Below are 14,351 nucleotides of genomic sequence, written 5' to 3' on the forward strand. Positions count from 1 at the left end.
TGTGGCTAGTATAAAGTATGATCTTCTGCCAGGTGGTGGTAATGCATGCTTTTAATCCCAGTACTTGAAGTCAGAGGGAAGACAATCTATGTGAGATCAAGGGAAGCCTGGTTTACAGAGTAAATTTTTAAATTTACTCAATTTAAATATTTTTTAAAATATCTATTACTGCTTATTTAAATAATGCCTTTAAATATTGGTTTAACTAGATTGCTAAATGTGAACCCGGTTATGTTTAGGTTGCATGTACAGGAGACATCGGGTAGCAACGTTATAGACTAATATGGACCTACACCCTACTGCTACTTCCCTCTTTCAACAAAAGTGGCCAATGTTTTTTGAAAGCATTTCAGTCTTAAAATGCTTAAAAATACCTTCATGGATTTGCTATGAGATTTTAAATGTACTCCTTTCTATAGCATATATTTTTGTTAATATCTCACTCAAGTGACTGATTTTTGAGTCTGATCCTAATAGTGGATTTCCAGTTGAAAAATTGTCACAGGAGGGTTGCTACTTTCTTTAAAGCGGGTATTCAATAATTACCAGTGTTACTTTTCCCTTGAATAGTGATCACCAACAAAATTTTCCTTGGTTGAAGATCTCTACCTCAGATTCAACTCAGTATTATCTTTTCTTATTTGTTCCCTTCTTTCCCCTCCAATACTGTTCTTTATGTTGCTATTTATATCTGTGCTTGAATTATGAACTTTCATAGATTTTGAGAGATAGCCCTCATCTTTAAGTTGTTCCTTCATTTTCTCCCTTGATCATCTTTCTCATCCATAAAACACTCTTTTCCTTTTTTCTTTTTAAGATACGATCTCATCACGCACCCTTGGCTGTCCTGGGTCTAGAAAGCAGACAGACCAGGCTGGCTGTAAACACTCAGAGATCCACCTGCTTCTGTCTACAGCGTGCAAGGATTCAAGGTGTGTGCTACCACTACATCTATCCCGAAAGCATAAAATACAGAAGTCCTGAGGTTCTCCTTACCAAAATATCTGAAGTCTAACTGTAATTTTTAAACTATTTGCCAATCTTTTAACTTTCCTTACTATGCTAGTGATTACTAAATATCTTAAGTAACACACTTAACAGTATCTTTTAAGTCTACATACTATAAAACCTTTCGACTATTTGCTATTTTTGTAGATTTTCCTGTACCTTAGGATTTGTCAATCATCTGAAGGATGATAAAATCAACATATCATTAGACTCCACTCCAGAATCTTATTTATTAGTAAGTTTGTTTTAGGGTTTAGTAATTTGCATTTTGTAACTTCTCAGGTAATGGTAACTCTGTATCTAGGGCTCATTCTCAGAGGACCACTGCTTTTATCTTACAACATTTTCCCCTCTGTGACACATTTTTCCTTTGTGCCATTTAAAGACTTGTCTCAAACCTTTCTATTACAGGTGACACAAATTAAATATAGGACTTAAGACTTTAAAAAAACAATTACCAGGTTCCTAGCAAAGATGTAACCAACAATATGTTAAGTGTTAACTGACAGATCAAATCAAATCAAAACAAAAAGATTGTAATCACCAAACCACATTACTGAATAGGTTCTTTCCACTCATGATTAATTTTGGAAATGACATTTCACTCAATTCATTTTTACTACAGTTCTAAACCATTCTTTGAAAGGTGAAATAGGACTGAAAAATTACCGAGTTGCATATATATCTTAAGGAGTACCAACATAGTGATTTAACAACCACTTACATTAACCTTCAACACAAACATGCTATATGTATATCAATCTATTTAAAGCCATATTTTACACTTAGCTGAAGGCCTACATGGCCTTTAATTAGAATCTCGTGGCCTGCACTAATAGCATTTGGTACTCTGTATCACATCGTCTTAGTTTCTATGACCCAGATATCTAGTTTTATGTCTAGTTTAAATTTAAACTATTGTAAACTTGAAATCTTGAAAAGGCCTTGAAGCTTACAAGCTGCAAAAGTCTAATGGCTCTCCTAAAAAGCCTTTCTTTCTTGTCACATAGCTGATTATCTTAAAACTAGGGATAGCCTATTTTATAGCTAGCTATGAAAATTAGATTGAATTCTCATAAACTGAATATGAACATAGGTAAACAGAACATAGGCTTTAGTAAGACTGGTCTTTGAAATCATCTTCATGCTAAATGAGATCAAAGGAATGATATATCCACTAAGTAGGCAATCAGAAACAACTTTAGAAGTCACTGGTATTCATATGAGTGCATCAGTATTACTACATATTAAAACCTACCCTGTATCTACTGGATCAAATCTTAGGATGAGGCTTAATATTCTGTGTTCTTAGTAGTCACATGAATACTCCAACACAGAACTAAAAAAGTAACTTACCAGAGTAGCGAGTTTCATAAAACAAAGGTAAATTAGTGTTTAACGGCTGTGATTGCAATAGATAGTAACCACTTTACATGATAGCAATAATTGTTTTTTAAAAAGTCTTTTACATGAATCTAACACAAATGAAAATTTAAGAACAACTGCCCTAAATGATAGCAATAGATCAAACAAGACTATTAATGCCAAGTAACAAGCTCATATAAGCCATTGCAACCTTGCTGGTACCCTAATAGAGTTTTATACAAGACTAAAGACTGTTTGTAAACAAGACTATATATTTTTAAATTCTAGCTCTATACTTAGTAGTATTTCACCAAGTCTCTTTCCTTATTTATCTGAATATATTCAACAAACATGATCAACTAAGAACAGCTTCAAAACACAGGTTATACGAGTAAAATACCTTAGGCAGGCATTGTGGCCTGTAATCCCTGCCCTTGAAAGGTGGAAACTAAAAGATCAAGAGTACAAATGTGGTCTGAGATACACAGCAAGTCTGAGGACAGCCTGGCTCACCTAGGACCCTATCTCAAAGAAAACCCATAAAATTTTAAACAGCAAAAATTCATTTCTTTGAAATGGGAAGGGGAAGAACTCCACTAGAAGTGAAAAAGCTACTGACTACAGAACATAGTTTAAACCCCCACATAAACGGATTATGTTCCATGTCTAAATAATGTTTGCTGCACCTTGCTATATTCCTTTGCCTCAAATGTCCAAGAACAAAACCTAAATTATAAAAATTAAAAAAGTTCAACATCCTGGGCATCCACAAAGCTTAGGTAGTGAACTAGAAACAAGTATTTCAGAACTGTTTTGACCCTTCTTGACATTCAATGACTATAATACAGAACTAAGCCAGAATAGGCATCTTTTTATTACCTGAAAAGATTCCCTATTTTTACGCTGCCTCCTCCTCTCTCTCAACAAAGTCTTCTGTTTTTCTTCTTCTTCTTCCTTTTCTAAAGCCCGGATGTGTTCCTCAAAGCATATTAATGCATCTTCTTTATCCATGTCTATAGAATTTTTCCAATAAAAAAATTTAAATATTAACAAAAAAGCAGTTTATTTGCATTAAACTCTACAAATTTCCAATTCAGTATTAAAAAAAAAAAAAAAAACCACTTGTATTTGAATTCAAACATAATTTTAGAATGACACAAGTTAAGAATTCAAACCCTGAGGGCGTGGTGGCTCACACCTTTAATCCCAGCACTCGGGAGGCAGAGGCAGGCGGATTTCTGAGTTCGAAATCCAGCCTGGTCTACAAAGTGAGTTCCAGGACAGCCAGGGCTATACAGAGAAACCCTGTCTCAACAAACCAAACCAAAAACAAACAAACAAGAATTCAAACCCTGAAAGAATAAATGGAGGAGGGCATGCACATGGCACAGTGGACTAGATAACAGAAGCCATCTGCTTAACCTCCCAAAGGGTACTGCTTTATATTGAAAACGTTTTTGTTCAAGAGTTCTGTATGCATTTGATCATATTTATCATCCCCCGCAACTCTTCACAGATGCCCCCCTCTACTCATCTATCTAACTTTGCTGTCACCACTTTTTATTGCTTAAATAAATCCATCAAGACCAATTGTCATGCCCAAATATTCTTGGATATAAGGTCTTCCATGGATTTTGGTCAAGTTATCGGAGTTAAAGAGAGAACAGCCTTTCCCTCTCCAGCAGCTATCACCTGTTAATATTTCTATAGCGAAGGGTGAGATCTCATAGTCAATTCCCATTTGCATGCTGGGAATAAGTTATGTGCATGCTGTCTTAGTCACCGTGAGTTTTTAAGTGCAGTTGCCTTATTGGTTTCAGAAGACACCAATGATCTGCAAATGGTTGACTTATTACATATTTCAAGAACTATCTGTAAAAGATAACTTTTATTTATTTATTTTTTTTAATTATTTATTTATTATATGTAAGTACACTGTAGCTGTCTTCAGACACTCCAGAAGAGGGTGTCAGATCTTGTTACGGATGGTTATGAACCACCATGTGGTTGCTGGGATTTGAACTCGGGACCTTTGGAAGAACAGTCGGGTGCTCTTACCCACTGAGCCATCTCACCAGCCCAAAAGATAACTTTTAAAATAGGGAGTCCTAAAGTATTTTTTTCCTAAATCTAAATTTAAAATTCAATTAGAAGGGACCCATTTGTAAATAAAGCTTTTCTGGGGTTGGGGATTTAGCTCAGTGGTAGAGCGCTTGCCTAGCAAGCACAAAGCCATGGGTTTGGTCCTCAGCTCTGGAAAAAAATAAAATAAAAAGAAAAAAATAAAGCTTATCCTACCCCCAAGATGGACAAATCACTGTGTAAAATTGAGTTAGTGACTGAATAAAAAGTCAAGAGTAATTTTGATTTCATTCAAAAGCTGACAATAACTTTATGACTGGAGGGCACTACTTGGCATTGTTCTTACTCTGTAACTCTTCATCCTCTGCGAACGTTGGATTATCCATCAGATATTGCTGGGCTTCAGACCAAGTGGTAGAGTATGTAACGTTTGCCATATTGTCAAGTATGTTTTTTAAGGCTTCCCAATTTCTCTTTCGTAACTGCTTTGCTTGTTCCTACAACAAATGTTTGAATACCTTTTAACATTCAAATAAGGTATCTGAATTGCAATTACTTAAGATTCCTTTATATTCTGATAGTGTTGTTTGTGACAGTCTTACCTCTAGTTTTTCCATCTGTCTTTGAAGTCAGAGCCCAACCCCTTTTTGTTTTTGTGTCCTTATTCCATAAACTCAGGGCCTTACCAGTATGCAATACAGAAACATTTTATAATGAGGGCTACTGAAAGCAGTCATAGCATGTAAATACCAAAGTCTTCAATGTCATTCAACTATGTTTAAAGTTTTAGTAATATCTGAACTATCATCCATGGTTCCTTTAAGAATGGAGGCAAAACAATTTAACAGTGATATTCGGATAAATCAGTACCCACTATGATTTAGACAATGATTACTATCTTTGAAAAGAGGGAAAAAAGATTGAGTTAACTCATTTTATCTTTAACATAGCTTCCAATGAATAAATATGATGTATAACATACACTATACAAATTAAGTAAAGAAATTGTGCTATATCATTTAAAGTAAAATTCTTCAGAATGTTGAAATGCTGATAATTTTGAAAGTACCTTTTCTTTCTTTGAAAGGAAGAACAAAACATCTTCATAGATTTCAAGACGATCACGCTCTGATATTGCATTCCAAACTTCCATCTCCCCAAACATTTGCTCAGCTTTTCTAGTGATTATGAAATCAAATGTTACTTTCCTAATGCATTAGTACTAACTTTAGATCATTTCTCAAAGGTAGTCAATGAACACTCTCCATCGTAAGTTTAAAAATCACTACTCAGGAAAATTCTATGACAGCCAATAAAATATCAACAGAAGAGCAAAGTCTCTCCTTTCCCTTTATATTAAGGCACCTTCTGCAGACTTTAAAACAGATAACAGCTAATGTGGTATGTTTATTCCCTCATTTATAGCTTAAAAGTGGGCTTATGTGTAAACTTGCGGTATCTTACAGAACTGCCACATCCTGGTTTCCACAACTATGCTTACTACCTACCAACTATTGTGCACGAGCTGGCAATATGTAGGACACAAACAACAGAAAATCACTTTCCACATCATTAGAAACCTTACTTGTATCTGGTTGTGGAAGTCATTTTTTCATGATTTTCAAGAAAACGCTGAAAAGATTCCTTAGCTTCTTTGTATTTTGATCTTGCTTCTTCTTTTTCCTCTTTCTCCGTCTGGACTTTATAGGCATTAAAGGCCTGCTTTTTCTCACTCAGCTTTGCTAAAGCACTGAATAATAACAATCATCATCATCATCATCATCATCATCATCATCATCATCATCATCATCATCAAGAATAAGAATAAAGGCTGGAGAAGCAAATGTTAATGCTTTGGGAAAAAGTTTTATGTATATATTAAGAATATTTGTGTAATTTATTGAAGATATAAAACGATTCTAAAAAGCAATTTCTAGTTTTAAAATGATTCTAATTTCATGTGTAGCATGGTGCTGAGATTGTAGGACAAATCTTTTGGGTTTTTGGCTGTAGCACACATAAAATACCTCTACTTATGCCAACTACAAAGCTATGAACAATAACTCTTTATGTGGTTATACTATTTTATACAGTTTTAAATACCCTAAGGTTAATGTAAAAAGTATTTATAAATAATCACATTACCTGTACCGAGGATCATTTATGATCATCTTCATAGCTTGCTCCCAAGAAGCATTGGAGGGTACCCGCTGAAAATTATTTAAAGGAAAAATGAGAATTGAATACAAGAACACAGACGGAAGCAGTGTCATGGGAAGGCAAGTATAATGCTCACTGCAAATATCAAGTACCTCTTTTGTAGATTTTTTTTAAAGTCTAAAACCATTTTTAATGAAGCAATTTTGTGAAAACAAATTCACACTGAAATTGAAACAGTATTTTTCTGTATTAGCCCATCAATAAGAGGATAATGATTTAAGTTTTTTGAAAAAATCTTATACATCAAGGCAAAAATATGCTTGTGAAATTAATACCTTTTTAAGTTTCACAAAAGTGTTCAATTAAAACACAACAAATTTAGTTTGCTGTCAGTTACAACAGTTCTAGAGATTAGTATTTTAAATAAAGGCACCAAAGTGAACATTTAATAGGAAATTATTATGTTACTTAAAAAAAAAAATCTAGAATACCTTTTCTTTCAATAATTCTTTAAATGCTTGCTTTGCCTCCTCCTTTGTATTCCAAGTATATGTTTTTTTTGCGGGTTGGCTCTCTTCCTCTTCTTTTTTAGGAGTAAAACTAGAGAGACAGAAATTTAAACACACTATTCATAATTTCAGCAACTGTTTTCTACTGAGAAAATCTCATTATTTAGCTGTTTGAAGCTGACCTAAAACTTGACAAATTCAGAAGAAAGTTTCTTACATGAACCCTACAAATACAACTGTCTGAGGCCAAGGACATAAAGTTACAGAATTTCTGTAGCATCAGTTACCAGACCCTTTGTGAAGGCCAGAACATAACATGGAACTGCAGTAAGCTGATGTAGATCACTAATCTACATGTTAATAATAGCCCATCATACTTATTCACATTTCACATTTAATCCTTGATAATTTTGTATGTGTATATAAAACCTACAAAGAATGAAGAGAGTAACATAAGAGAATCATTAGCAAAATTCAGCTTAGTCAATTTTGCAAACATAGAATTAAGAGAATACAACAATGCTAATTTATTCTTATGTTGTTTTTGGCTGATAATATACTATCACACAAGTGCCAAGTAACTCTGTAACCCAGAACTCCAAACAAATATTATTTGGAATATTGTGAAAAATACTGTTGAATAGTGATTTGAAGAAGAATTAACACAAAATTATCAACTCCTTGTTTGGGATTCCACACTAAATTTAAAAACTTTAGTTCACTATAAAGTCACTAAGATGGACTTGATGCTGCAATAGCTACTGATATTAAGAATGTAATATACGGATTATGTGTCCTTACATACAAGTTAATTAAAATTATTAAGAAATTAGGATTCATGAATACTGAAAAGCTACCAAGAAAGAATACTTGTTAAAATTATGAAAAATAAATTACTCTTGACCTTCCAAATTCATATAAATGAATGTAGCAGCAAGATAAAAACAAAAATAAACATAACTGTGATGAATACAAGAACTTCTTGTTATTCCTAAAGTAACTATATCATGTAAACTACATTGTATTATGTACTAAAAGAAATAGAAATACATATATATGAGGATATGCACAAATTACATGTAATTATCATGCCAAGCTGCATCAAGTATTTTGAGCATCTCCGAACTTTAGTATTCAAAAAGTTCAAGCATAATATGTAGGAGAATGGTAACTCAAAAGCTCATATCATGTCATCACTTGACATGATGAAGGACCTTTATGTATACAGAAAATGTATGATATAGGGGCTGGAGAGATGGCTTAGTGGTGTAGAGCATTGACTGCTCTTCGAGAGGTCCTGAATTCAATTCCCAGCAACTACATGGTGGCTCACAACCACTTGTAATGGGATCTGATGACCTCTTCTGGTGTGTCTGAAGACAGATACTTATATAAAATAAATAAAATAAACAAATAAAGAAAAATATATATTTGTACATGTGTGGATATGGGCACACACACAGACACACACACACACACTTGAATTATATACCTAAATAGATGTATAGCCAAGGTCAGAAGAAAAAAGAAAATGTGACTTTTAATCTTAATTGTCTCCAAATATACCATCTCATTTCTTTTTAAATATCTCAATATTGAAACATTATACAGTTATTTATGAAATTAACATGAGAGAAGAGACATAGTAAGGAGTGGAGAGATGGAGACAGTGAGACTAATAGTAACTGGATAATAAGGTTTGGTTAGATTAGTCTCCCATTTATACCTTGTATCATATGGTAGAAAAAAATCAATTATAAGTTTTGCAATTATAAGTGACTTCCTTATTTTGATTCCTATATAAAGTACCTTCTCTCTTCTGAGACATTTTTGAAAAAAGCTGTTTGTATTTTTCAATTTATTTACAATAAGCTGAAAAATCAAACACCATCAATAAGCCAAAAAGAATGAAAACAAGTTTAATTCTACTCTATTTGGCAGAGCTTCTGATCTTCCAAAATTTATTTCTACATTCAACAGCAATCTGCAGTACTTCTTGGCAGTGCTGTACTGAACACATAAAACCAAAAGGGAAAAACAAACATATAACCCCTTACCAAAAATAAACCAACCAGGGCATGATACCAAGCCTTTATTTAAAATACTCGAAGTTTGTAAACTGCTGATTTTTTCCTTTTTGCCTTGATTTTGATTTCATGTAGTACATTGATAGATATAGAATGTATTCCTTTAAATTTGTGCCTCATCCTATAATCAGTGCAAATCAGGGTAAGATTACAACTTGAACAGATTACTTTCAAAAGTTTGGTGGCATGACACCACTGAAATTCACCTTTTTGAAATGGATCAACATTAGACAAACCTAAGTTTTTACTTAAACATTTAATGGTCATTGAGTAAATTAAAAAGTTCTTATATTTTTAAGTCAGGCATTGATTTGCAAAAGTCTGGGTTACTAAACTTACTCAGAGACAGTTTCCTGTTTAGCTGGTTCCTCTCCAGTGTTACTGGCTAGATCACCGCTGAGATCTTGCATAGCTGTGGTATTAGCAAGCTGTGCTTGCTCTTCAGTTGATACAGTTACTGTATTTTCATTATCTACAGCAGTACCAACAATGGAAGTAACTTCAGGTTCAGGAGCAACTGGAACACTTCCTACAGTATTAGTAGGGGTGGTGGAAGTATTGGCATTAGCTGCTGCTGCAGCAGCCGCCGCAGCTGCAACAACAGCAGCCGCTGCTTCTGCAGCAGCCATGGTGCTCATCGTGGTAGGAATTTCTGTTGTAGGAACTGGGGCTGTTGATGCTGTAGTACATTCTTCTTGCTTGCTATACATTAAAAGAGAGGGAAGGGAGGGAATAAAAGGAATAGAAAAGGGGAGGCAAAGGGGGGGAGGACGGGGGGAGAGGGAGAGGGAGAGGGAGAGGGAGAGAGAGAGAGAGAGAGAGAGAGAGAACAAGAACTGGTCATTTCAATACTATAACAGTAGTACTAAATAAAGCCAATTATAAAGTTGTAACACTAATGAAACAAAGGGCTAAACAGATCATCGACAGTAAACTAAAAAGCCATCCTAAAAGACCACAGAATAAGACGATATTAAATGTATGTTCGTTTTAGAGACTATATAGCCATAATGCCTAGGTTGGGCTCAGATACATGAGCCTCAGGCAGTACTGTATTCTTCCCACTGTGCATTGTTACCACTTCCAACTTCTACCACTATTTTTCTTTCAGCAAACCTGCACAGTAACCTGCAATAGGCACTGATATAAATGCTTGTATTTGCTAATGTCCAATTACTTCAATAAAACCTCAATCTGTTACTTTGAATAACATATTTGATATATATCAAAACTCGGAAGGCTCATGAAATCAATTAAAGGGAAACTTTAGAGGCTGGGAAACTTTATATATAGCTTAGTAGTTGATTGCCAACATACGCAAAGCTGTGGGTCTATTCCTCAAACGACAAAAAAAAAAAAAAAAAAAGAATTTAGTTTTGTAACAGAGATGATATATAATCACTTATTCGCAAAATGAGAAACTTCACAAACAATGCATTCCATATTAAAGTACTTGTTTAACAAAACATACACATGAGTAAATATATTTCCCTTTTAACACCCTCCATAAAACCTTCCAAAGACATCAAACCATTACCCTAGTCCAATTAAACAGCATTCATATACTTTTTAAAAAGTGAACATTTAAAACATGAATGCGATAGAAATAGCCAAATTCGTAAACCATACCGATTTTCAAAATTGCTTACCTGCTTTCTTCAGCTTTGATCATGGCTAGTAAAGAAAACAGAAAAGTTATCAACTAGTTTTTAAATATTACCACTGAAAACAAACTCTAAAAGGAGATGAAAGTATCATAATTTTATCAGATCTAATTTATCACCCGACAATTTAAAACTTGCTTTAAAGTGCAAGTGTTTACTTGAGTTTCAAAGCCTCAGTACAACAAGGAAACTTTACAACAGTGATTGTGACTGCTGAGCAGTCTCTTCCAATGCTGACGACTCCCGAGGCTACTGGCCATACAAGCACGCTCTGAAAATATTCATAATCTAGTAATACAGCAGTACTGTCTCCAGACAGGAGACTACTTTTTAAAAGACACTACATTTAAATTGATACTGATCTCATGAGATTTCTGGCCCATTTTTCCTACTAGCACTGACAAGCAGATAAGCAGCTATGTAAACCAACCATTTGTAGTCATATCAGAAATGAGCTTGATAGATATTCTGTAGATGATCAATTTGGGATTCTATTGGGAAAGTTATTATAAGCTCATGCTCAGACAATTTAGATAGAACTTTAAAGATTTGAATACTCAATATTTCTTTGCATTCTAGGCTGAGGTAAATTTTAAATCTGCTGGTAAGACACGTTATCTGTAATTTTGTATCACTAGAGAATGAGGTGCTCCATGTAGGCAATGATATAAGCCTAAGTCTGTGAATGTATTTTTAAAATTTATCACTTATCAAAGGAGAATATTTCTGAAAATCTATTTTAAGATGTAAAATAAATCCAAATAAGAGGTAATCATAACTAATATGATCTAAAATTGTAAGGTAATATCCTACCACTTTCCTATAACCTTTTACCTAGCTGATCTAGATCAATTTAATAAAGGATTATATTTTAAGGAAAGTAAAGTAACTTAATTCTTAATCACATCACATCACAAAGTGTTATTTTATGCTGAGTATTGTTAGACAACAATCTTTCCTAAACTTTTAATGGTACCGAGTAACTAAGCCTTCCTCCTATAAAATATATAATTTATATATTCATTTAACTTAATTTTCAGAAAAAAACCATTGAAACCATTTTTCATGATACTAAAACAAAATCTGTATTAACTGAAATCTGATAATATATGGACAAAATGACTCAAGATCAACTATTACCTAATATGATTAAGCTTAATCACATGTTCCATGTATGCACCAACATTCTGAGGGATACTAGAAGTTTGTACATGACCTTGTTTAATATTCATGTTTATTTAAAATATCAAAAAACAATTTTAAAACCTTTAAGCTCATTTATAATATAACTTATATAGAAGTAATTGTTTGAATTAATGTCTTTCACTGCAGATTTATCCATTCATGGTTAGTGAAAATTAGTGACATACTCTAAAGGTTAAATATAACAGAAAATGAATTATCAAAGCAGCTCACCATGCAGGTTTGATTTTGTAATAAGACCTCCAGCAACAATGGTATTCTGGTATCCTAGTTTCAATGGAATCAAATCAAATAAAAGTCTATTTAAAATCTATAGAACTGAGATCTAGAGCAACAAGAAAATAAGAGCCCACAAAAAATGTTACATCATTTAAAATTGGCATACACTTTAATTATTTTTTTAAAAAGAATAAGGCCACAGTTTGAATAATCCTATTCAGGGAGGACTCTTTCCAGGTGACTGGTATATACACAACAACTTCCCAGTAGAATTGTTTTCCCAATTACCTTCAAGATCTTCAAGTTCCTTAGGTTTGGCCCAGCGGGACTCCTTTGTTTGAGAATTATAGTAATAAGGCTTCCCGGAATCAGATTTGTACTCTTTCCATGGGCATTTAGACAACAGTTGCTAAAGAAGGGAAGAAACTTTCAGCAAATAGTAACATATTCAGCACTGCTGATCATCTCCACTTGTTTTTACTAGACACTGTCTACCTATGAAACTCTACATATATTCATAGCATGATAGGTGTCGACTATTGAATTTAACTATTGAAGAGAAAATAATTTGTCAAAGATAAGATATTTAGGAAGTGCAAGGATGCTTCCTCAAAGTTAGTCATGTACTTGAATTTTAACTGTGTCTACTTCCCTTCTTACATTCACACAGGTAAAAACCACCAGCCAAAATATCTGAATGGACTGTTCATATATTAATATAAGACAAATAGAAAGTTTGGGGAAAAGTGAAAACTGATTTATCTATCCTAATGTTTTAGTTTCATAGTCAATTAATTTATTATAACCCTGAGAGAGTGTATATATGAATGAGAAATAAATGTTATCTATCACCCTTCCTTCTCAAACACTATGTACATATTAGACTCTAAGGGTCATACAGTGTGTGGAAAACACATTTACCATCTTTAGTTAAGGGAAATAGAAATGGAATACCACTGGCTAGGTAAACCATTCTTCAGTGAAAAAGATCACCTCTTTCTGAGCATGACTATTAAAATATGCAATATTGCTAAATTTACGGCTTCAATCTTATTTTTATCACATTTATCAATTTTGAATGCTAAAGTGTATAGCACAAAATAATATGCTTTTAGAGGCATCTTGGCAAAGAGAAAATATTCCACTCTAAGACAAGACAGTATTTTTTAAATTATTCAATTTCATTGTATCAAACTCCATGGTTAACTGGAACTGTTAACATGTCTTTTAAAACCATACAGGTCATCCTGTATTGAAGAAAACTGCTTACCCTTCAATTTATTTTTGAATATACCTTTGAACATAGGATGATAATAAATAAAGAATGTCCATATAGGAAAACAAATTTTATTCTTCTTATTATTCTAACTACATTAGCCCTCTCCACCCAATGTAGAGATACAGAAGAACTGTTCTTTGGAGTTTAATTTAAAATTATAGCCAAGCACTTAATAGTTCTGATTCCTAGTCTTCAAACATTTACCTCAGCAGGTGTTTTAAGATCATCTGGCTTTTCCCAGGTAGACTGTTTTGTTTCAGTATTGTAATAATAAGTCCTTCCATCAGGTGATTTATGTTCTGTCCACATTGATTTCTAAAGGGAAAAAATTATTAACATGTAAATTATTCAGCAGTGAATATCTATGAGGTAGCAAGCATGCAAAACACCAAGTTTAAGTATAAAATGACTATTTTAACAGTTCAAATCATACATAACATTTGTCAACAGAAGTAGAAAAGAAATTGGAAAAGAGAACATTTAAAAATAATTCAAAGGTAGAAGAGATCAATTAAGGTTTTTGGAATGCCATGACTGCTCTCAGAAGAACAGTAACATTTTCCCTTTGCACAAGCTAATCCTCCAGAAATATAGATCTTCTCCAGTGAATAAAATATACAAACTAAAGCCGGGCGTGGTGGCGCACGCCTTTAATCCCAGCACTCGGGAGGCAGAGGCAGGGGGATTTCTGAGTTCGAGGCCAGCCTGGTCTACAAAGTGAGTTCCAGGACAGCCAGGGCTAAAACAGAGAAACCCTGTCTCGAAAAACCAAAAA

At 33.6% G+C, this 14,351-nt stretch overlaps 1 protein-coding gene across 8 annotated transcripts in view; it reads right to left on the bottom strand.

The window, feature by feature from the left end:
* Prpf40a (pre-mRNA processing factor 40 homolog A) overlaps positions 1-14,351 on the bottom strand; it is a 53,380-nt gene that overhangs the window by 9,053 nt on the left and 29,976 nt on the right. For 4 of the 8 annotated variants that reach the window (XM_021192049.2, XM_029535942.1, XM_021192050.2 and 1 more), the window contains exons 6-16: positions 13,781-13,891; positions 12,586-12,706; positions 12,292-12,345; positions 10,861-10,885; positions 9,551-9,913; positions 7,107-7,215; positions 6,601-6,665; positions 6,041-6,205; positions 5,525-5,633; positions 4,802-4,952; positions 3,253-3,386 (exon numbers count right to left, since the gene is read on the bottom strand). In XM_021192049.2, the coding sequence (XP_021047708.1) occupies positions 3,253-3,386; positions 4,802-4,952; positions 5,525-5,633; positions 6,041-6,205; positions 6,601-6,665; positions 7,107-7,215; positions 9,551-9,913; positions 10,861-10,885; positions 12,292-12,345; positions 12,586-12,706; positions 13,781-13,891 (1,407 nt within the window). The remainder of the gene's footprint in view (positions 1-3,252; positions 3,387-4,801; positions 4,953-5,524; positions 5,634-6,040; positions 6,206-6,600; positions 6,666-7,106; positions 7,216-9,550; positions 9,914-10,860; positions 10,886-12,291; positions 12,346-12,585; positions 12,707-13,780; positions 13,892-14,351) is intronic. The other 4 variants (XM_029535947.1, XM_029535946.1, XM_029535944.1 and 1 more) reach the window with 1 other exon arrangement.

Source organism: Mus pahari, chromosome 3 (assembly GCF_900095145.1).
Source record: "Mus pahari chromosome 3, PAHARI_EIJ_v1.1, whole genome shotgun sequence".
In the NCBI taxonomy this organism is placed as follows: domain Eukaryota; kingdom Metazoa; phylum Chordata; class Mammalia; order Rodentia; family Muridae; genus Mus; species Mus pahari.